Below are 21,752 nucleotides of genomic sequence, written 5' to 3'. Positions count from 1 at the left end.
CAAAATCCCTCTTATACCTTCCCTGCATAGCTAATCAGGTTCCTGTGGAAATTACAGCCCCCTCTCCATCCCACAGCAGACGAAAAGTAAGAAAACACCGGGTAGCTGAAACCTAATAAGTTGCCCAGCGGGGGGTGCAGTGACATGGTAACTAGGCCAAGCTGGCACCATTATTGGGGTGCTCATGAAGGAGGGGTTCCTGCTCAGAGCGCCAGTCTTTAGGTAAAGGGACACAGTGGGGTTAAAGAATCAGGGAAATGGACTCCCAAGCTGTCCTGGAGGGGACAGAACAACCTTCCGAGCCCCCTTGTTCTCCTCAGAGTCACAGGAAGCAGTTCCACAAGCAATGTGACAGGGAGTTGGGGACATGTAAGGTAATCCATGACTGGGAGGAGTGGGGGCTCTGCTCTGCCCCTCTCAGTCCCAGGGTCACGGGGTGAGGTTACCCTTCACAAAGGTAATCGGTGCCTTTACAGAAGCTGACAGAGGGAGACAGGCGCTGTTCCCACTCCCTAGGGCACCCCACTGTTCCCAGGGTGTGTGGGCTCCTCACGATGCTAATAAAAGCGCCCCATCCCATCCCCAGCCAGGGAAATTAATTTAGATTGGATTTTCTCCTATGAGGGTTGCCCCCCTCCTCTGTGCCATTACCATAATGAGATGGAAGTGGCACGGTAGTTTAATGACATTAGTCAGGAGAGTGTGTTATGTAGTGGAGGGAAGTGAGAGCAACTCAGGCAGGGCAGGGTGGGGGCAGGGCCAGGGGCTGGGACCCAGTGGTTCTGGACTTGGTAAAGCTCACTTCGAGTGGAACACATGTGAACAGAGGCCTAAATGGCCTTCCAAGTAGACACGGCCCATGTCCTCCTGGGAGATGAGGAGAGAGCCTGTTTCGTGTCACAGCATGGCTGACCATGCAGGTGAGGCTTTTGGCCAAGTGCTGGTGGTCCTGTGGCTTGAAGGCTCTGAGGGCTCAGCGGGGGGACCACCCACCTCCTCTGCTTCTTCTCCAGCTCGTGGTTTCGGACCTGCTGGCCCTCCAGGTGCAGCTTGGTGTCCTGCAGCTCAGCTGTGAGCCTTTGGCACTTCTTCTTGAGCTGCTGCAGTGCCCGTTGACTCTCATCACTATCTGCTTGCAGGTCCCCAAGCTAGAGGAGGAGGAAGTGTGCAAGGTCAGCAGGTGCCGAGGGGCCCCGGGGTGCAGGGGGAGACGGGGGTGCGGGGCGAGACCAGAGCACAGGGCGAGACCAGGGCATCTTCGGAACCCAAGACTTGATACCCACACAGTGGTTCTTAGTTGCCCCTTCAGGACCGGCTAGCACACCACTTCCCTGTTCCTCTCAGGGTCTGCCTGCCTCGGGCTTGTTTGCCAATAGATGTGGCACTGAGCCCCAGCCTCAGGGCACAGGCTGTGGTTCCCTGGCCAGCCTCACCCGCCTCTCCAGCTGCCTCCTGCTCTGCTGTTCCACCTCCATCTTGTCTTCCAGCTCCTGCTGGAGCCGCTTCTTGGTGAAGTCCACCTCCCGAACAGCTCGCTCGTACTTCAGCCTCCACTCTCCCCCTGCAGGGTGGGGGCAGACAGCTCCTGAGTTGTTGAGGGTCAACAGGAAGGGGCAGGGGAGACAGCCAGAAGGACGTAGGGAAGTTTCTGGAACAATGGTTAGAAGGAGCCACTACAAGGGGAAACTCTAGAGAGGGTGACAGGGGCACCTATGCAATCTTCTCCCTGGAGGCCTCCAGGACCGTAGCCCTTGTCATTACCGTAGTGGTTCAACCCATTTGTTTCCAGCACCTTGGCATCGTGGTTTTGAGGTCTTTGTCTGGTTGGCCTTTAAGACAAGATCTCCTGTATCCCAGGCCATCCTTGAGTTTATTAGGTAGTCAATGGCCTTGAACTCAGTCCTCTGGGATTACAAGCACGTAATCCCATGCCTGGTTTGAGTAACTCTACTTTCTCATCTATTTACTATTCTTTGGTACTGCAACAGCTTGGAGAGGGGAGACAAGGCTAGACAGGGTGTGTGATTTCCCAGGGATGGGCAGACACCAGGGCGTGCCATTCAGGCCTCCGCCTCCCTCCTCCACTCCACACGTACCTGCATCATCATCATCCACCTCCCCGTTGATCTCGGCTGCCCGAATGAGCCGGGCTTCCATCACTTCCATCTCCATCACCTCCATCTGCTTCTTCAGTGCGTCATACTGGGTCTGCAGGAGATAGCCTGTCAGCCTTGCCAGTCCTCCCCTGGCTTGTCCTACCTAGTGTCCTAAACCAGAGGCCACACTCTTACCCCAGGCAGACAGAGATGCCGAGCTAGCAGAGGAGGTGCAGAGTGGCTTTGGGAGGGGAAGCAGAGTGTGGCGGTCACTAGCCTGCGGCCTTCACCCCGCTCTCACCTGTAGCTCTTTCATCTCCTTCTCGGTCCGGAGCCTCTCGGCTGTCTCCGCGTCCAGCAGCTGGGAGGCGGACTCTCCCGTGTTGCGTTCATCAGTCAGCTCCGATGTCAGTTCTGAGATCTGGGGTTGGGGGAGGGAGGCGGTCACCGGTTGAAATGACTGCCTCAGCCTCACTCGGCCAGAACCCCCTGGGCTCATGGGCCAGGGCCGGGCGTTTTGGGCCAGTGGGCCAGTCTGTCTGGTGACTGGACTGACTCACCCGGGTCTCTAGCCGGTCACTGCTGAGTCGGAGCTCGTTCCTCTCCTTCTCCACCTTCTCAAGCTTGCTGCGCAGCTGCTGGATCTCCTCCTGCGGGGAGCAAACGAGGTGTCGTGAGGGGCGAAGACCCAGGTCTGTCCCTGAGGACACAGAGGGGAGGCACACCCACCACAGGAGAGCCTCCCGGGACTCCTGAGCCTAGACCCTTCTCTATAAGCATGGGGTGCCTGCCATTCTATCCTAAGCAGCTACCTAGGGCCCAGACAGCACTCGGGAGGGACCTCTGCTTGATGGGTATAGATCAAAGACACCATCTTCCATCTGATCCTAAGAGCACCCTAGCCCAAGACAGACCAGCAAGACCCTTGGATACATGGAGTCCCTCCCGGGACCCAGCTGGCTTTGGAGGTCACGCACGTCTTTGTTTCGGATCTGCTCCTCTGACAGCTGAACTTGGATGAGGGGCCGCACGGTGGTGAAGAGCTTCCACCAGGGCCAGTCCTTCACCCCCTTGTTCTTCTTGATGTTCTTCTGCACACAGCGAATGGCCAGGTCCTGGATCTGCAGTTGAGTTTGCCACACGAATGGACTCTGAGTTCCCCTGGCCAAGCCACTTCCCACCATCCGCACAGCCCCTGGGTGGGTTCCCCAGGACTCTCGACCCAGAACCAGACCCTTTTCCTGCCCACCTTGGCTCCCACATTCCCTCTGAGGGTGGGCGGCCCCGGGAGCGGTGCACAGGACGCTCACGTCCCACTGTCATTAGGAATAATTTCATCTGCTTTATTTGCTGCCTGATTATTTCCAGCACCCTGGCCTGGCTGTGCTATAAAACCTAATCTTGCTGAAACACAAGAGGCGGCAGTGCTGGCTGTTTTATGGACTTGCTAATAAGAAAAGGAGTCGCTGACACAGCTCCTTAATCTTCATAGAGCAGCCCATGAACCAGAGCCCACCTTTGCCTGGGCCCTGCTTCCCCCCCACACTCCCACAACACGGCACCCTGGCTGGGGCACATGCCCACACTGCTCAGCACTCAAGCTCGCTTCCCACTCTGGCTCAGGCACGATGCTCTTGGGGGGGGGGGGGTTCCACCTCCTTCTCGGATGAAGATAACTGCTTGGCCTCCCTGGCATGTATCCTGCATGCCCTCCCACAGGTACTCTGCCATCTAGGCCGAGGCATCCCTAGATCAGCACCTTTCTCTTCTTGAAGTGCTGGCGGGCAAGGTAGCCCCGGCAGGCTGCCTGGAACAGGGTCAGGTGCCTGCTGGTTTGCTCGTCTCGTTGTTCTTCCAACCGTGCCAACGTGCCTGCCCGGAAGAACACCTGTCGGGGAAGCAGTCTGGTAAAAGAGGGAGACTAGGCTGGGGCAGCAAAGAGACAAGATGAGATGCCAGGGGACAGGCAGATGGCACAGGGAACCAGCAGCCCAGGAAGTATGGACCCTGGTTCAAGAACAGCCTGAAAATCCACTTGCCCGAGAGGAGGGGAAGTGCTCTGGCAGGGCTGCAGGGGAAGGGCCAGGCCAGGCCCAGGTGGAAGCTAACGTCAAAGCGAAGCACACAGAGAGAAGACAGCAGGCCAAGGAGCAGGAAGCCTTCACTGGCCAGACAAAGCCCTTCAGCTACATCTGTGATCCTGTCACTGTGCTGGGTGGCATGGTAGGTACCAGGACCCAAGCATAGCTCCAGCCACCGGGCATCAGGTGAAGAGTGAGGTGATGTGTCTGGGTGTGAGAGGAAGGTCTGAGACCTGCATGTGGGGGAAAGACCAGGGTGGGGCTGCTGCCTGTCCACCCTCCTGCTCAGTTTCATTCCAGCCACCTCCTCTTTCATGTCACTGCCCCGCCCCTGCCCCCAGGTTTCACACTCTCATGAGGGAGCTGGTGAGGTGGGTGTGAATGGGCCCCAGCAAGGGACCTGTCATACAGGTTTGGGGGCTGGAAGACAGATGTGTAGGGAACCTGCTGGGTGCCTTCCACCCAGCTGTTCCCCTCTCTCTCTCTCTCTCTCTCTCTCTCTCTCTCTCTGCTGCCCTGAGCACTGGCCTTATAGGTGAAGGGAGCAGGGAGATGGTGACTCTGGCATCCTTGACAAGGCAAAGGGGTGCTAAGTATACATTCACCCTCACCTGGGACAGAGCACAAGGACATCTCCCTCTTAGGGCCAGTGAGATGGCTAAGCGACCAAGCCTGACAACCTGAGTTTGATCCTCAAGACCCACACGGCAGATGGAGAGAATGGACTATCTCAAGTTATCCTGACCACCACATATGTACTGTGGCATGCAAACATCCATAAATAAACAAAACGAACAAGTAAATAAATGGTATAATTAACAAATATAATTTATCGTTAAAAAGAAAGACAGGCTGGAGAGGTGGCTCAGCAGTTGAGAGAACTACCAGCTCTTCAGGAAGACCTGACTTTGGTTCGAAGCACCCACCTCAGGTGGCTCACAATTACTTCTTAACTCAGTTCCAGGGGATCCAATGCTCTCATCTAGCCTCTGTGTGGACCTTCATACATACAGCATACACCCACATGCATATGTGCACACACAAGCAATGAGTCTTAAAGAAAGAAAGAGAAAGGAATTCCCTTCTGCTGGTCGGTGTTGGGAAACCAAAGAGAATGCAGGTGATATCAAGTCCTCATAGGGGAAGGCACCCTAGAGTCTCCCTCAGGGAAGGAGGGAAAGAGCCTAAACCTGGTCAGGACATAGCATCTGGTGACCTCACAGAAGTCCCATCCTCTAAGACCAGCTCCATTCTTGTGATACTGTCCCGAATCCTACAGTGGCGAAGTGAGATTCCATATACATCTTCAGTCTGACTCATACCTCAGTTTATAGTAATATATACGTGAGCCTCTAAGGGGAGCATAGCCAGTTTGCTCCTAGGCCAAGCAAATATGCTTGGTTAACAAACAGGGAAAAGGAACGTGCACACAGAGGGCTGGGATGGCTCAGAAACACAGTGAGAAACAATGCTCTAAAGACTACAGACACAAGTCTCAAATCTCTTCAATGTCTGTGGAGTTAAGGAGATGGCTCGCCTTGTTAAATAGAAGCAAAACGACCTAAGTCCAGGCACCCAGCACACAGATAAAAGTCAGGTGTGGTAACATTTGTCTGTAACCCTAGTCCTGGGGACTGGGTAGGGCACAGGGAGGACGGTCCTGGAGTGTGCTGGTTGTCCTGCCCGGCTAGTCAGTGAATCTCCTACTCATTATGAAACCCTGTCTCAAAAAACTTAAGACTGACAGGGTCCAAGGAGGTGGCTCAGTGACTTGTCATTTGCCACCAAACCCGAGGTCCTGAATTAGATCCATTTCCAATGTGGTAGGAAGGATAATGAACTTCTACAAGCTGTCCTCTAACACATGGATGCCCATAGACCCTCCAACTCTCTCTAAATAAATAAATGTAACAAAGATAATAATAATAACAAACAAGGTGAGAAACCAGGGAGAAAGACACCAGATTCAACCCCTGGCCTCTATTCAATAGCACCCACTACAAGCATTTATGCATGAACGCACATTTACACACAGAGAAAAACAATTAGGGGAAGGCTCTCGTCATCACCTTCCTTGAGTTCACATTAATGCAGATTTACAGTATCAGAAGGCTCTGAGACTCCCAAAGTCTTAGCCTGACCTTTCAGGGACCAGTGGCCCCTAATGAAACCACTCCACCGAAGCATTATGACAGACACCCAGTCCTTGATCACCAGCCAGTGCTAAGTGCAGCCTGCAAGCTACAGCATCCTGTCTCAAAGCAAACACCCAGCCTTGCGTCCTTTCTCCCTGAGTGCCAGTAGGCCCCTGTGGCTCACCTGCCTCAGTGTGGTACCGGGGAGGACTCAGGACAGCTGAGGCTCTAAGATGTAGCCAGAAGAAGAGCAACCTGTACAGACCTGTTCCAGCCTGAGATGTGTCTGGGAAACTGGGAACTGGCTTGGAGGAGTGCCACTCCCAGCACCAGCCTGCAGCGGTCTAGCCGGCTAGAGGGGTAGGAGCTCATAGGAAAACCTGGGTGTGAGCTAACCTGCGAGCTGCTGCAAAGCTGAAGGAATGATTTTGACTGCAGGCAGCCCAGCTAGCAGTCTTTGAGTCTCATACACACAGATATACATACACACCAGAAAAGGTATGCGCGCGCGCACGCGCGCGTGTGTGTGTGTGTGTGTGTGTGTGTGTGTGTGTATGTGTGTCTGTCTGTCTGTCTGTTTGCCTGTCTGTCTCTGTCTATCTATGTCTATGTGTCTGTATGTATGTGTCTATTCGTATGAGTGTGTGTATGTCTGTGTGTCTAAGGTGTATGTGTGTGTGTCTGTGTATGTCTCTGTGTATGTGTGAATTTGTGTATATATGTGTGTCTCTGTGACTGTGTCTTTCAGTGTGAGTGTGTGTATGTGTGTGTATTTTTCTGTCTGTGTCTCTGTGTATATGTATGTATATCTGTGTGTATGAGTGGGTGTGTGTCTGTTTTTCTGTCTGTGTCTGTGAATGTGTGTACGTAAGTGTGTTTCTCTGTGTGTCTGTCTCTATGTGTGTGTGCATAGTGGAGAGTAACCAGAGAGAAAGGAAGGGAGCCAGATGTCATAGACAAAGCAGAGACCAGAGCAGATAAATAACACCAAAGGGGTGGGAACAAACACACAATATGGACAGAAAGGAAAAACAGGACCAGAAAGCAACAAACGGGCAGAAGGGACTGTGAAGACTCAATGGAGCAGAGAGAGCCAAGGGCTGAGATGAGAAGACACAGTGAGAGAGTCAGGAAACACTGACGGAGGACAGATGACAAGGAACATGGTCTCCTCTATCTACCTCACAATGCAAGAGGCCCTGCGACCAGGGACCCTTTCCTCTCTGCTGACAGAACACTGTATCAGCGACTCTCTCTGCTGCCCCTGCCCTTGCTCCACGCCAGTCCCCAGAGCACATTCAAGAACGATTCCTATCCAAGCTTTCCAGCCAGAGGAGAGTGGGCAGGGCTCCCTGCCTGTAGGAAGCCTGCTCAGCTGGCCTTTAGTGTAGGCCCAAGGTCAGGAGTGCCTGCTTTTTATGATACACATTCCATTTGGATGAGGAATGTGGCCTGTGGGCAGGTGGTGGCCCAGCTTTCATGTCCTTGCTTGCTCTTACAGACCCTGGTAACATTCTGGAACAGTCTTCCTACTACCTCTGGCCTTCACAGCCCCCTCCCTTCAAGTCCAGCCCTTCTGTTTCCCACTCCCCAGGTGGGCCTCAGGCCAAGTTCAGAGCCACGTTCCAACAGAGGTTTCACAGTCCTGAATCAGCTATCTCAGCAAGAAAGTGGTTTGCTGAAACTGGAACATCTACACCCTGGCTTCTGGCTGAAGAAAAGGTGGTTCCTGAGTGGCCAGTGGGGAGCTGGGGAGCAAGACACAGGGAGATTTCAAGGTCCGACAAAGCAGCAGAACAGAAAGGAGGCCCCGCCATCTGCCTAGGCCACCAGGGAGCAAACACCTGGCTACCCACTGTGGGCGACTTACCCGGCTTAGGCCCAGACAGCAGCTGCTCTTTTCCAGGTCCAGGGACTCCAGCAGCTCTTCCACAGCCTGAGGAGAGAGGTTGCCATTAGGCCTGTACCGGCTCTTGTCATCTCCATTCACTTAGCCCCCCCAACCCCTTGTCCCTCATTTCTTCCACAAGCCCCTCAGGTAGGTTTCCATGGTGTCTGATACTATGTCCACTCTGGGGACCAGAGGTGGCTAGAAGAGGAACAAATTGTGTTGCTGGGAAGCAAGACTAGTGGGAGGGAAGATGAGTGAAGCACAGCAAAGCAAAAGGCATGGCAGCCAGTCGGGAGTGGCAGCCAGTCGAGAGTGGGGAGTGTAGGAGCCCAGAGGAGTACAGCTTGGCCTGAGAATCTAACTACCAGATAGAAAGGGGCATTTGGAGCAGTGCTTCCAACTTCCAGGCCGGGCGGGGATCACAAGATGAGAGAGTATACGTCCTAAGAGTGAGGGGTGGGCAGGGATTAAGTGCTCCAAGAGAAGTCCACAGTAATCAAGGTGTGGGGAGCCCTGTGTGCCTGGGAACTCAGTTCTCTCAGGAAGGGACAGAGTTGGAGTTGAAGAGGTCACTCACTAAGGCATGGGACATATGAAGAACAGGTTTGAGAGGCAAGAGAATGAGAGGTCTGAGCATGCTCAGTCTGAGGTAAGAGACATCCCAGGCAGTATGCCTGGAGTGCAGGAGGGAGGTCCCACTGTGCTGCGGCACTGATCGGAGATCATCAATATATATGTGGTAAGAGAAGTGATGGGCGTGAACGAGGCTGTCTAGGAAGAGGGGGCGGTCTGAGGAGTGAGGGCTTTGCTGAAGCAGAAGCCTCCAGGGGGCATGCCAAGAGCAGGGACTGTGGGCTAGGCATGACGGCAGAGAAGGTGAGCAGGAAACATGTGGGAGCTGGAGGCAGATGGGTCTCTGAGTTCCAGGGTAGCCTGGTCTACATAGTGATTTCCAGGAGACTCAGGACTACATAGTGAGATTCTGCCCCCCCCCCCAAAAAGCGTGGGGGTGTGTGGGAAGGGTGGAGGGGGTGTTACTGGAGAGATGGCTCAGAGGTTAAGAGCACTGACTACTCTTCCAGAAGTCCTGAGTTCAATTCCCAGCAGCAACATGGTGGCTCACAACCATCCATAGAGAGATCTGGTGCCCTCTTCTGGCCTGCAGCCATACATGCATGCATACATGACCGCTCAATACACAATAAACACATCTTTTTTTGGGGGGGCAGAGGACTGAAGGGTTGGCTCAGCGGTTAAGATCAGTGGTTACTTTTTCAGAGAACCTGGGTTCCATTCCCAGTGCCCACATGGTGGCTCACTACCATCTGTAACTGCAGTACCAGGGGATCTGATGCCCTCTTCTGACCTCATTTGTTTTTGTTTTTAAATTCAGGGGACAGAGAATAGAAAAGTGTCCAGTGGCTCTAACAACACTGTGGTGACGGGGAGAGCAACCCCAGAATAGAGAGGAGAACAGGCCACAAAGGCAGATGAATAGATGGCAGCAGAGCAGGAGAGAAGCCTGGACGGCCTCAGGTTAGAGCGCTGAGACAGTCAGCTAGGAGCTGGACACGGGGCCTTTCAGGTAGAGGCTGTATCCGTGGCTGATACCTCTGGAACCATTCTAACAGACAAAAGAGCTAGGAGAGGTTGAAGATGAAGACATAAATGGTGATCCCTGATGGAATGGACTCTAAGCCGCAGAAGAAAGAACTGCATAAAAAAATATCCTCTCTCCACCAAGGCAGGATGGGGGGCAGGAAGGAGCAGGAAGATGGAGAGAAGCATAAAGATGTAGAAGAAGCTGGACCCTTGATTTCAGAGTCGAGGTGTTCTGCGGGGAAGATGATGTGGCGAGGTAGGGGAGGATGTGAGGAGAAAGGGGGTGAACGGCAGGGCCGGCAAGGAGCTTGGTGCTAAAGCCATGTAAGGAAGGGCGCCAAAGCCTTACTAGGTCGTGCCAAGGGCCCACCTAAAGTGGAAGATCACAGCCTGTAGGGATTTACATCTACAGAATTGTACAGTTTCTTTCCCTGGCCCTTGGGAGTCTAACATGAAGATCACAACCCAAGGGCTGTTCCTCCAGAGCTGGGATACGAGAGTTATGAGAGCTCAGGAGAGCTGAGCGTGGCAGAAGCTAAGTGTTGGGTAGGTTAGGCTCAGTGGTAAGGCTGAGCAGAAATGAAATAATTTTTCTTTTCTTTTCTTTTTCTTTTTCTTTCTTTCTTTTTTTTTTTTTAGACAGGGTTTTGTGGGGCGATTTGCTGTGCACAGACAGCCTAGTCCCCAGTTCAGCAAAGGTCTGGAACTCTGGTGACCCGATGGGTAGTGACTTCCACCTGCATGGGACAGACAGCAGGTGTTCGGCCACACCTCCCCTCCTGGGTCCCCAGCTCCTGTCACATAGCTTCAGCCTCCCAGGGCCCCCTGGCCCCCTCCCCCCACAGAGAGGTGTGTGGCCATCAGTCAGATATGGAGGTGGATCACAGCAGAGATGGAGGTGGAGCTGACCGCTGCAGCAGAAGCGGAAGTGACTTCCCCTCCCTGCCCGCACTTGCCAGAACCCTCACACCAGGCCTGGCCAGAGATCTCCATGGAAAGCCTCTGATACTTAGGCCCACAAGGTTTCTCTGTGTAGCCCTGGCTATCCTGGAACCTGCTATCCTAAGTCGACCAGGCTGGCCCTGAACTCAGAGCTCCACCTTCCTCTGCCTCTGACTGCTGGAATTAAAGGTATGCACCACCACTGCCTGGCTAGTAAACTTTTAAAAATAGTGATAGAACAGAAGATAGATTGAGGGCTGGCAAGATGGCTCAGTGGTTAAGAGCACCAACTGCTCTACCAAAGGTCCCGAGTTCAAATCCCAGCAACCACATGGTGGCTCACAAACATCCGTAACAAAATCTGATGCCCTCTTCTGGAGTATCAGAGGACAGCTACAGTGAACTTACATATAATAAATAAATAAATCTTTTAAGAAAAAAAAAAAAAGAAGATAGATTGAGTCTAGATCTGAAAGGTCTCGCCGAGTCCAACAGCAGATGTCCTGAGCAGGGGACACCTATAAGAAGGATGCCGTGATCAGAGATGTTCATGTAGAAAGGACAGTCTGGGAAGGCCAGCATTTCCAAGGAGACAGGGGAGCTAGGATGAAGTCAGGACCTGGGGGGGGGGGGGGGAGGGGGGGACGACCCTGACACACCCAAGACTGCACGAATCTTTGAGGCTTCCATGAGTGTATGTCTGCAAGTCAGGGCACGGGTGGAACATGAAGGGACAGATGAGGCAATGCCGTGGGCTCTCCTTCCCCGGGCTTTCCTGCCCTGAAGCCTCCTGAAGACTGAGGTGCTTGCAGAGTCAAGTTGGAAGCGTGAGGCCAGTGCACAAGAGGGAGAATACTGGCTGCCTGAGGAGTTGCCTCTGGAGAGCAAGGTGGCAGGGTAAAGCAGTAAAGAAACTCCTTCTGCAGTTCTTGATTGTTCTTGATAGTTCTTGATTGTAAGAGGCTCACAGATCCATATGTTCCTGGCACCAAAGTAGACTTGCTACCTCAGCCTCCTCCTAGGAAGGATGCTTGCCCAGCCCTAGACAGATTTCTACTTCAGGAATGGAAGCCGAGGCCAAGGGACCCAGGTGCCATCAGCAGGATACCCAAACACAAAGACTCATCGTCTACTTGGGAGGCCCTGGCATGTTCATTCAGTATGACTGTCTGGCTTCCTGAGACTCAGACACCCAAATCTTTGGCCTTCAACAACAGTGGCTCCTCTCCAATCTGTGCTGCAGCCTGTGCTCTGAGCTGACTTCAGGCTGCCACAGTGTTGTGTCTGTCCTAGCCATGGTCGGCTGGAACGTGATAACCTTGAACAGGCACCAGCCTGCAGTGTCTAGGAAAGATGGGCAGAGGGCTCTGAATGAAGGAGGAGGACTGCAAAGATCCCGGAGACCCAAACCTACCCGCTTCTCATCCACCACGATGTAGTTACGACCATGTTTCTTGGTCAGGTGTGGAGCCAGGACATCAAAGCGCCGGCGGAACTCAGAAAACACCATGTGGTCTGGGTAACCTGGAGAGAGAACCAGAACCAGACGTCAATACCTAGCTTGATTGGGCAGGCAGGGCGGGGAGGAGAGGACGGTGGTGGCTGTGGTTGGGGACGGGGAAGGCCCAGAAAGGACAGACCCTCAGGTCTACAACAGGATATGAAGGCTTTAGCTCAGAGTAAAGCATGGATGTAGCCCCAGGTTTCATTCCCAACATTGTAAATATATGTACACACACACATGCACACGCACACACATATACACACACACACACACATACACACACATACATATACACACACATATGTGTAAGGCAAAACTTATTTTGTTATTTTAGTTTACAGGGAAGTCCTGGGGCAGGTATTGTATCAATTACTCATTGTATTCAGCTTCCCCTTAGACTGAATTTGGAGAAAGTTACCCTACTTCTCTCTCTCTCTCTCTCTCTCTCTCTCTCTCTGTGTGTGTGTGTCAAAGTCACATGGTTGTAAGGAGTTGGGTCTGGATCCCAGGCTAGCCCCCACATTTTTTCAACTACAATCTGATGTCCTACTGTTTTTTCTTACTAAGGTTGCAAGGCTTTGCTCAGTCTCTATTATCACAGAGTCCTGAACTTGGAAGGGTATAAAGTGCCCTAGAGAGGCCACCCAGACCTCCCAGCCATCCCCAGATCAGCTGCCCTCTGCCATCTTCATTTGAAGGGCTTCCTGAGTGGGGGCTCCCTTCTCTATCATGAGCTAAAGTCACACTCCAGGCCCTTCTTCACCTTGAAACAGGGCCTTGGACCTTATTCCATACAGCAGACACAGAGACCAAAATATGTAGTAAGCGCAGTTTAGCGTGTAAACACTCAGTGAAATGGGACCTCCCTGTCTCTTGTCTCCTGAAGAAGGATTATGGAAGGGCTCCCTCCCTGCCCCACTTTGACCTTGAATTTAAAGCTAAAATGACAAAAACAAGAACCAAAAAAAAAAAAAAAAAATCCCTGAAATTCTCTTTCCCAAAAGAGTGTCTGGTCTGGAAGTGAAGTGAAGGGTGAGATGGCTCCTGGCTTAGACCAAGGTCAGGAGACAGGCTAGCAGGAGTAGACTCCAGTTATGCTGATTTCACCGGGCCCATGGTAGTAGGCCGAAAGGTCCACTCCCCAGGTTACAGAGCCTCGAGCCAGAAAGGGATCCCAGAAGGATCTGCTTCAGCTGTCAGCCTAGGAAACTGAGGCCTGAGGTTGGAGCCACTGGGTTGCCCAAGGTCACCAAGGCTGCTGCTGGAGGCAGTAGTGGTGTCCACACCTGGGCTGCTGACAGCCAGCTGGGGGCTTGCTCTGGCCAGCCAGCTCTGGGAAAGCCTCCAACTGGGAGAGAAGGCTGATGCATGTGCCTGATAATTGGAACAGGAGGCGGGGGCCGCTGAGGGGCCGAGACAAAGTGAGCTATTGATTGTATCTGAATTGCAATTAAATTGATGGGCCAGGATAGCAGGTCTGGACGCCTGGCATCTTAATTAATCATCAGCGCTATCGATAGTGGCTGGGGGCTGGGGGGAGGGGGTGGCCGCTGCCGCTGGTCTCATCGATCTGCTTGTTTGAGTAAAGCACATTGATTTCGGTTCAGAGCGGTAACAATCTGGTTTTGAAATAATAAACACCAACTCCATATCAAGACGTGGGGACAGGTCGATGATTTATTTAGAATGGGGTAGGGAGCCTGTTTCCTGGCTCTCACTGCTGAGGAAAAATGAGGGTGCTTGTGGGGATACCTCCAGGGACCTGTCTGTGGGTGGGTGGGGCCCGGCCTGAGCTTCTCGGTGATGGGAGGAAACAAAGAGCAGAAACCTGGCAATTCCTAATTTCTCTGCAAGAGGCCGGACAAGCAAACCTGTCTGGCTGGAACCCAGCTCTGCCACTGGGTGACCCTGGGCATGCTCCTTAGCCTCTCTGAGGCTTGCCTCCTCACTTAGGGATGATAGTAGTCACTGTTTCACGAGGCTGCTGTGAATTACTGTGTGAAAGAGCTGGGATGAGCACCTGACAAGCCATGAATACTGTACAGATGGCAACTGCTACCGCCATCCTTGTCCCCTCCCCCTGGAGCTGGGTCCATTAAAAGGGTCTTTCTGACCTTTCTTGGGAATTTTATGTACTTCCAAGAGATTTAGCACCCGCTTCCCCTTGGGCAGGTGGAGCTGAAAAGGCACTGAGTCTTCTTATCTGATGCTACGGGCAGAGCTGACCTGCCCACACCAGGGATGATGGGCAAGAGGAACAGAGAGAGCAAATGATAGGGCATTAGGGCTGGAGTGTACACGCCTGTGCGTGTGTGTGTGTGTGTGTGTGTGTGTGTGTGTGTGTGTAGGACTAGAATGAACAAGGGAGAGAAGGAAGAGGAGAATCCCACAGTAGAAAGTCATAAAGCAACAGGTTGGGCTGGGAATAGAAGAAGGCCCTTCAGAAGGAAGGGACCTCAAGCCAGTCCCTAGACAGGACAGCATCAGGGCAGGAAGGGGCCAGCTGTGGGAAAGAGCTCCTGGGCTTGGTTGGGAGGGAAGATGTCTCACCTTGGCGGTACATGCGCATCGCATCAAGCAGGCGGGATCCCCGGAGCTGGGCTCGGAGCAGGGACACATCCAGTTGTAGCAGCCCAGCCTCACAGGGGTCTCCCGGGGGCAGGTCCAGCTCACTGCTGCTGCTGACTCTGCGGGAAGAGGCAGACCGGGGCTCCCCAGGCCAGCCCTCGGCCACAGGAAGGAAGCAGTGCACGAAATGCATCTTGGACCTCTTGATGGTATCAATGAGGGCATCCTGCCAAAGGGAAAGGGACGCCTTCAGTGCTCCGATGTCTGGTACCTCCACTCCTCATATGAGAGCAGCTGGTCTGCCACCTGCTAGGACATTGTTAAGCCCAGACACCCCTGCCCTCCTCAGGCCTGGCTGGCCAGACACAGCCACCCTACTAGCAGTGATCGAGGCCAGTGGATCTGAGTGGGCTCCCATGCCGTTAGTGTGCTGAGTGCCCACACTGCCAGAGGAAGGGACCTGGGACCTGCTGAACACTTACTACTTGCAGCTTAATCTGTATGCACAGCGACTTCTTCTTGACAGCGGCCATGCCGGTGGTGAAGGTTTTCCTCATGCTGGTTGCCCGGCGCAAGGCCAGCTGGGAGCCACCTTCCAGGCCTGCAATCGAGCCTGAGAGCACCGTGGCACTGCCCGCCCGGCCCAGAAACAGGTTACTGATGATCTTTCTGCAGGAGGCAAGGCCAGAAAAGGAGTTGCAACGTGGGGCAACAGAGGCTGCACTCCACCCCCTACACACACACACACACACACACACACACACACACACACACACAAAACCAATACGGCTGTGGTCAGAGGCTTGAGCCATCTTTACTGGGGCAGTATGTCTCATATTCTACAGGGAAACCAGAAGGAGAGACAACTCAAGACAGGCAGAGGCCGTACAAGGGAGAGGGCAGTGGGAGAATCCGCTCCTTCCTCGCCGGTGAGGGGAGATGTTTCTAATGTACAGTTCAGCACGCCATAATTAGTCTGTGTACTGCATCTCTTGGTCAGTACCTCTCTCGTGTAGGGCAGGGATGTGTGTTCTCTTCACTGATAACTACCTGGTACCTACAAGTCCTGCCTGCAGAGGGAGAATCTATGATGTAAATGAGTAAATAACAGGGCTTATGTGATTTCTGGGTTTTAACTGCTCCTATTTGTTTGTTGTTTTGTTTATTTGTTTTTGTTTTGTTTTGTTTTGTTTTTCAAAACAGGTTTTCTCTGTACAGCCTTGGTAATCCTGGAAGTTACTTTGTAGACCAGGCTGACCTCAGATTCACAGAGATCCATCTGCCTCTGCTTCCTGAGTGCTGGGGTTAAAGGAAGGTTCCACCACCACCCATGGATTTCTGGGTTTTAAAATAATTTTTTTGTTTCTGAATTTTGTTGAGAGGTCTGCAAAGATAGCTTACCAGCTCAAAGTGCTGACTGCTCTTGCAGAGGACCCATGGCAAGTGGCTCACTTACCATCGTAACTCTCATGCCAGGGCATCTGACGCCCTCTTCTGGCCTCTTATGGGCACTGCACACATGTACTGCTCCTCTCCCCTCATATACACATAATATAAAAAAATAAAATCTTCTAAAAATGCAGCCAAGGATGACCGTGAACTTCTGACACCCCTGCTACTCATTTCTGAGCGTTTAGGCTATGGGTGTGTGCTACTGAGTTTGCTGACCGTGTGTGTTTTCTCTGAAGAGTGAGGGAACCATCCACACTGAAAACTATCGGCACTTCTAACCATGCCTCCCATCTCTATTCCTGTGTCCTCAAGCCCTTGTGACCTTGACTGTTGTCTCAGGGGCCAGAGGCTTATCTGCCTTGCTATCGATGGGACTGTGACATATCACCAGAGGAAGGGAGCCCAGAGAACAGTTGTAGGGTCGGGACATGAGGTGGCCTTACTTCTGGGAGTCCTGCAGAAGCCGGGGTGCATTCTGGGTGGCTGGGTTCTGCTTGGTGTAATTCAGCCAGCCAGCCACGTTGTACTCCACCCAGTTGGTACCGTGGCTGTGGCCCAGGAGAAAGTGCCGAGGTTTGCTACTTCGCAGAAGAGGACTCTGGCCTGAGGGCACATGAAGCAAAGTTCTGACTGTCAGGACCCAGACGCCGATGTACAGGTAGAGAGTCCACCCGGCTTTTCCAAAGCAGAAGGGCTGTCCTCCAGGCACTACCTACCTTTTTTGTCACCCTCCTGGGGGCCATAATAGGAGAAAAGACGATCAAGGAGGGCATCCTCTGTCGCACCAGGCACCAGTGCCTCCTCTTCCAGGAGCCACAGTAGCCCTCTTGCCTCATCGGCATGGGCCAGTGAGCGAACCTATGTTCAAGGGAAAAGATCCGGCTTAGCTGTGTGGAGCTGTGCAAAAGGAGCCGTCCCCTCCCAACCACACGCTATTAACAGGTGCTTGAATCTGAACGGTGTGGTGCTGGTTGCTCACTGCTGCCACCTTGTGGATGAGATGGGCATACATGGAACAAGAGCTGAGATAGAATGCTAAGAATCCACCATAAAAGACTGATGGGACTCGGGGTCCAAAGGGACCCAAGACTGAAGCTCCTTCTGATGTGCATTCATACTTAGAACTTCTCCTCAATCCTTATCCCCTCAGAAGGCACGGGAGCAAGGTCAGCCCCCATACTGCCCTCACTCCCTGGAGGATTCAGTGTGATGAAGTCTGTAAGTCTGTGCACAGCCAAGGCTCAAAGGAGGCTTTTCTCTGCTTATTTATTTTGAAATAGGGTCTAACTTTGTGGACCAGGGTGGCTTCAAACCCACAGAGATCGATGTGACTCTGCCTCCAGAGTGTTGGGATTAAAGGCATGTGCCACCACACCCAGCTTCAAAGAAGGCTCTTCATAAATGATGGCTGTCATGTTAACATTGGTCCCCGTGGGGAGAACCCAGAGAGTGCCCAGATCTCTGCTGGCCACAAACACAAGGACTAAACCCCCGAGGCAGGTGACTCTTTAGAGGCAGTGGTCAACAGAGGCAGAGTGGGTAAAAGCAGGATGTGTCCCTACCTGAAGGGAATGACGGCCATTCAAGCCGACTACTGTCCTGGAAGAGCCTGCATGTAGTGAGTGTTGGCAAATATTCTCATTCTCTCTCATTCTTCCTCTCTCTCATTCTCTCTCTCCCCATCCCCCCACTCAGGTGTGCACATGTGTGCACATGTGTGTAGAGCAGAAGCTAATGCCAGGTATCTTCCTTCCTCAAGGTGTCTCCATCTTACATACTGAGACAGGGTTCCTTGCCTTAACTTATCAGTTTGGCTAGTCTAGCTAGCCAGCTTCTCTGGGGATCTCCTGTCTCTGTCTCCTGGGTGAATTCCAATTTTCACAGCAAGAGCTTTGCCAAATGAGCTACTCGCCTGGCCTCTAAGCCTCTGGTTTTTTCAAGAGAGGCTGGAATTCGTTCTACTACCCCATGGAGACCAAGGAAACCAAGCCTGCGGCCACATCTGGCCTAAGGTGCCCTTCCTGTGCCTCTGTCTCTGGATTATCTCCCTTGTCTTCCTTAGGCAGGAAGAACTGCCCACACCGCATTCTTGCTTGGCTTTTAGGGCCTGGCAGACAAGAAAAATAAGACAATTGATCTCTTTGATCTACTGCCTGTATCTTTTTCCCCATAGAAGGGAGTAGGGTATGAGTCCCAGAAGGCCAAGGGCCAGTGGGTGGGGATGGTATTCTAGTAGCTGGAGAAGAATAGCAGGACGGAGTGATGTGATATGTGGCACTGGAGATCCCTCCCCAGAACCAGCAGAGACCTTGGGAGGCTGCCTGATTTACAGCCTGACACACGTCTGCCCCCTGCTGCTCAGGAGACGCCAGGACAACTTCCTCACATCTGAAGATGTCAAAGGCTCTCCAGGGAGGCCACCACAGGAGCCCAGGTGTTAGGAATAGAAACTCTGTCTTCCCTGGAGAGTTTCCTGGCACTCTAAGCATTTGTCCCCACGCCTGTGCTAGCCCAGCAGGGACCACCGCAGGCAAACAGGGAGACCAAGAGCTCTGCTGCCCAGCAAAAATAGCACTCTCCAAAAAAAAATGTATAGGCTGCAGATTCTGGAATTGGTGACAATCACCAAACGCCAAGTCCTCGTTAGGCCAGCCACTGCCCCAGGCAACAAGATATCCAAGATAAAGGATGACAGCTTGTTCCCCACGGCTGTGGAGTGAGGACTCACATACTTATCTTTGCCCCTACACTGTTTCCCTGTTTGAGGGTGCTGCTGCCTCCTCGAAGGCCCTGGGAGACTGCATCTGCCTTCCTCTTGTGACGATGGAGGGAAGGATTATAGCCTCTCAATTTGGAGTCTCACCCCACACCCTCAACCCACAGCAGCAGACATTAGGGTTTGTGGCAAGTACACTGAAGGCTCAGAAAGGCTTAGGACAGGGTCTGAGCCTCAGGTAGCAAGAGAAGAGGGGCATTTTTTTGTCTGGCTGGGACTCTGGGTTATGGTTCCCCATTCTGCCAGGCAGGAGAGCGTGCCACCCTCACAGGCAGACGGGGTACCTGCAGTGATGCCGTGAATGCTATATGGGTGTGATCCTTCCTCAGGCCACAGCAGCAGCCCCCGCAGCAGCTCTGCCAGAGGGAGGGCTCTACCAGAGACCAGCGAGTGGAAAGAGTCTAGGCTAGCCTATGCTTCCCTAACATTCCTACCAGGTGGGAAGCCTGGTCCACAGCAGCCACGGAGTCATCTGCAACTGGCTCCAAGTCATCAAACGCCAGTTCTATGTTATCCTAGGAAAGAAGGCACAACGGTAATGCACAAGGGACCACAGAGTATACAGGAGTGGGCTGTGCAGCCACAGGAGCGGACTGGGCAGGGCCTCTAGGGTCAGCAAATGCAATGCCTCATCTCCATGCAGCCCCCCACCCCAAACTATCTCAAAGGACAAACTGTTCATCACCTCCCACTCTCAGGATTCTTTGACAGCTAAGATCCCCCCCATTCTCTTTTCATACTAAACCGCAGTCATGCTCGGCTGTTATGTGAACCAGTTGATTAGGCAATGCCGAATAAGCCCTCTCTCCATTTCACCCAATCATCCTCAGAACCCACGCAGACAAAGCCACACCCCTCCCTCTGGGGTCTTCTCTTATCCAAGACAAATATCATTTTCCGCAGGAGGAAGAAATCTCAGATCTCACCCCATCCCAGGGAGCTCTTCAGAGGGTCTCAATAGCTAGCCACACCCAAGTCTTAGGCTGTAAGAAATACGGGATCTGGGAGAAGAGGCGCCCAGGCCCACTGTGAGGCAGAAACTGCACTGTGGCAGTTCACAGACTGAAAAGTGGGTCATGGAGAGCCACCAAGAAGACCTGCCTGGGATTTTGAATACGCCTTCAGCTTCCTAGAGCACAGAGGATTTGCAAAGAAAGGACACAGCTAAGGGCCAGGATGGTTCTCCATCCATAAAACAGGGAGGGCAGAAATGAGGGGGTTGGACGGAGAACTGGGAGACAGTGATGCGCATGTGCAGAGGCCCTGGCCAGGATCCTGGGCCAGAGGAGAGGTGGAGTGGGGCTCTGGCAGGGCCCTGGTGGCACTACCTACCTCCTTGTATCTCTCCAACTCCTGGAGGAAGGTGCGCTCGTGGAACAGCCTCTGCAGCCTGTCCTGGGCATAGTTGTGGCACAGCTCCTCGAAGGAGGCTCCACGGGCCGAGCCGCCCCATTCAGGGTTCTGGAAGCCTGGTGTGTCCACGATCATCATGGAACAGAGTGAGTGCTGGCTGGACTTGAGAGCCCTGGGTGGGAAGAGCCTGGGTCAGAGCTGGATGGGACACTACCACACAGTGAGCCCCGCTTCTCTGCCCTGGCATGTGGCCGGCCCCTTTCCGTGCCCAGGTACCCAGGGCCCCTGGCTTAGAGGGATAGCCAGTTGTCTGCTGGTGGAGGGCAGCCTTGCCCAAGCCACCACATAAACATCAAACCTACTTTTACTAAAGCAGAAAGTGGGGAGCCTCTGGATTCCACCTGGCACTCACCTGTTTACCAGGGAGATGAGGAGAGTAAAGAGCTCACTGTAGAGGCCAGACGCCATACCCTCTAAGCACTCCAGAGCACTCAGTTTGGTGCCTAGGGGACCAGAGGAACAAATGGTGCTTCAGTCCTTGGGGCCACCCGACCTGTCCAGCAATGCTTGCTGCCCACATAGCCAGCACAGAGTCCTGGGGCTGTCCCACTGCAAGCATCTACTTGCTCTATTAGACCCGAAGTTTCTAGTATTTCCCAGATGTGTGTGTGTGTATGTGTGTGTCCGTCCATACGCACAGTAGGATATCTGTGGGTCTGTAGGACATTAGTTGGCATCCCACACCCCAGGATGGCCACAAGTCCCAGGCAAGGCCTTCCAATCCCACTCCTCAGCCAAGAGGCCCCAGGCATGTGTACCCTCTCCCAGGCCGCTCTCCTCAGGGCCCTGACGGAAGGAGGTGGACCGTTGCAGGGTGCCTCCTTTTAGCTGGTGTTTGAAGATAGCCGAGGACAGCTCTTCCAAGCTGCAGCCCAGCAGGTATGCTGCCTTCTGGGCCCATTCGTGGCGGGCAAACTGCTTTCGTCCAGCTGTGGGGTAGGGGGGAAAAAGATCTAGCATCTTAGGTTCCTCTGAGGACAACTGAAGACCGCGGTGACTCTCGGCACCCTCATCACCCCATAGGATGGGGGAATTGGCATCTTCCGGAGGCAAAAGACAGCCTTGACATGAGCTTGAGCTTGCTGTGCGAACAGAACCACCAGCAACTGCCAGCTCTCACAGGGTCCTTAAAGGGTAGAAAGAGCAGATCCTAAAAGAAGCACTAACTCCATGGGCTGCCGCTAGAGGGCGCACAATCAGTTTCAAAATCCCTTTACTCCAGCATGAGTTGGGTGAGGGCAGGGTCAGAGGATGAGGCCCACCCAGCAGGAGCACTGGAGCCACAGCCACGT

The 21,752-nt window shown here is 53.2% G+C and overlaps 1 protein-coding gene and 1 long non-coding RNA gene across 28 annotated transcripts in view; one reads left to right on the top strand and one right to left on the bottom strand.

The window, feature by feature from the left end:
* The window catches only part of Myo18a (myosin XVIIIA), a 102,749-nt gene that overhangs the window by 21,324 nt on the left and 59,673 nt on the right, over nt 1-21,752 (bottom strand). For all 26 annotated transcript variants that reach the window (XR_003949466.1, XM_006533596.3, XM_017314624.2 and 23 more), the window contains 17 exons: nt 21,219-21,389; nt 20,813-20,903; nt 20,380-20,572; nt 19,482-19,562; nt 16,988-17,129; nt 16,715-16,874; nt 15,302-15,488; nt 14,802-15,045; nt 12,162-12,271; nt 8,183-8,248; nt 3,856-3,984; nt 3,074-3,217; nt 2,657-2,746; nt 2,398-2,517; nt 2,097-2,208; nt 1,434-1,561; nt 994-1,148 (listed from right to left, as the gene is read on the bottom strand). Coding sequence is in view for 25 of the 26 variants with exons in the window: in XM_006533596.3 (XP_006533659.1) it covers nt 994-1,148; nt 1,434-1,561; nt 2,097-2,208; nt 2,398-2,517; nt 2,657-2,746; nt 3,074-3,217; nt 3,856-3,984; nt 8,183-8,248; nt 12,162-12,271; nt 14,802-15,045; nt 15,302-15,488; nt 16,715-16,874; nt 16,988-17,129; nt 19,482-19,562; nt 20,380-20,572; nt 20,813-20,903; nt 21,219-21,389 (2,323 nt within the window). In the remaining variant the exon portion in view is untranslated. The remainder of the gene's footprint in view (nt 1-993; nt 1,149-1,433; nt 1,562-2,096; nt 2,209-2,397; nt 2,518-2,656; nt 2,747-3,073; nt 3,218-3,855; nt 3,985-8,182; nt 8,249-12,161; nt 12,272-14,801; nt 15,046-15,301; nt 15,489-16,714; nt 16,875-16,987; nt 17,130-19,481; nt 19,563-20,379; nt 20,573-20,812; nt 20,904-21,218; nt 21,390-21,752) is intronic.
* Nucleotides 3,894-4,980, top strand: Gm36875. Of its 2 annotated transcripts, none has more exons than XR_388864.3 (2): nt 3,894-4,319; nt 4,699-4,980. It is a non-coding gene; the product is annotated as a predicted gene, 36875 (long non-coding RNA). The 2 variants fall into 2 exon arrangements; XR_003949718.1 differs by having other exon boundaries at nt 3,979-4,319; nt 4,713-4,980.

This window comes from Mus musculus, chromosome 11 (assembly GCF_000001635.26).
Source record: "Mus musculus strain C57BL/6J chromosome 11, GRCm38.p6 C57BL/6J".
Lineage (NCBI taxonomy): Eukaryota > Metazoa > Chordata > Mammalia > Rodentia > Muridae > Mus > Mus musculus.
This window is presented reverse-complemented; position numbering and strand designations above follow the sequence as displayed.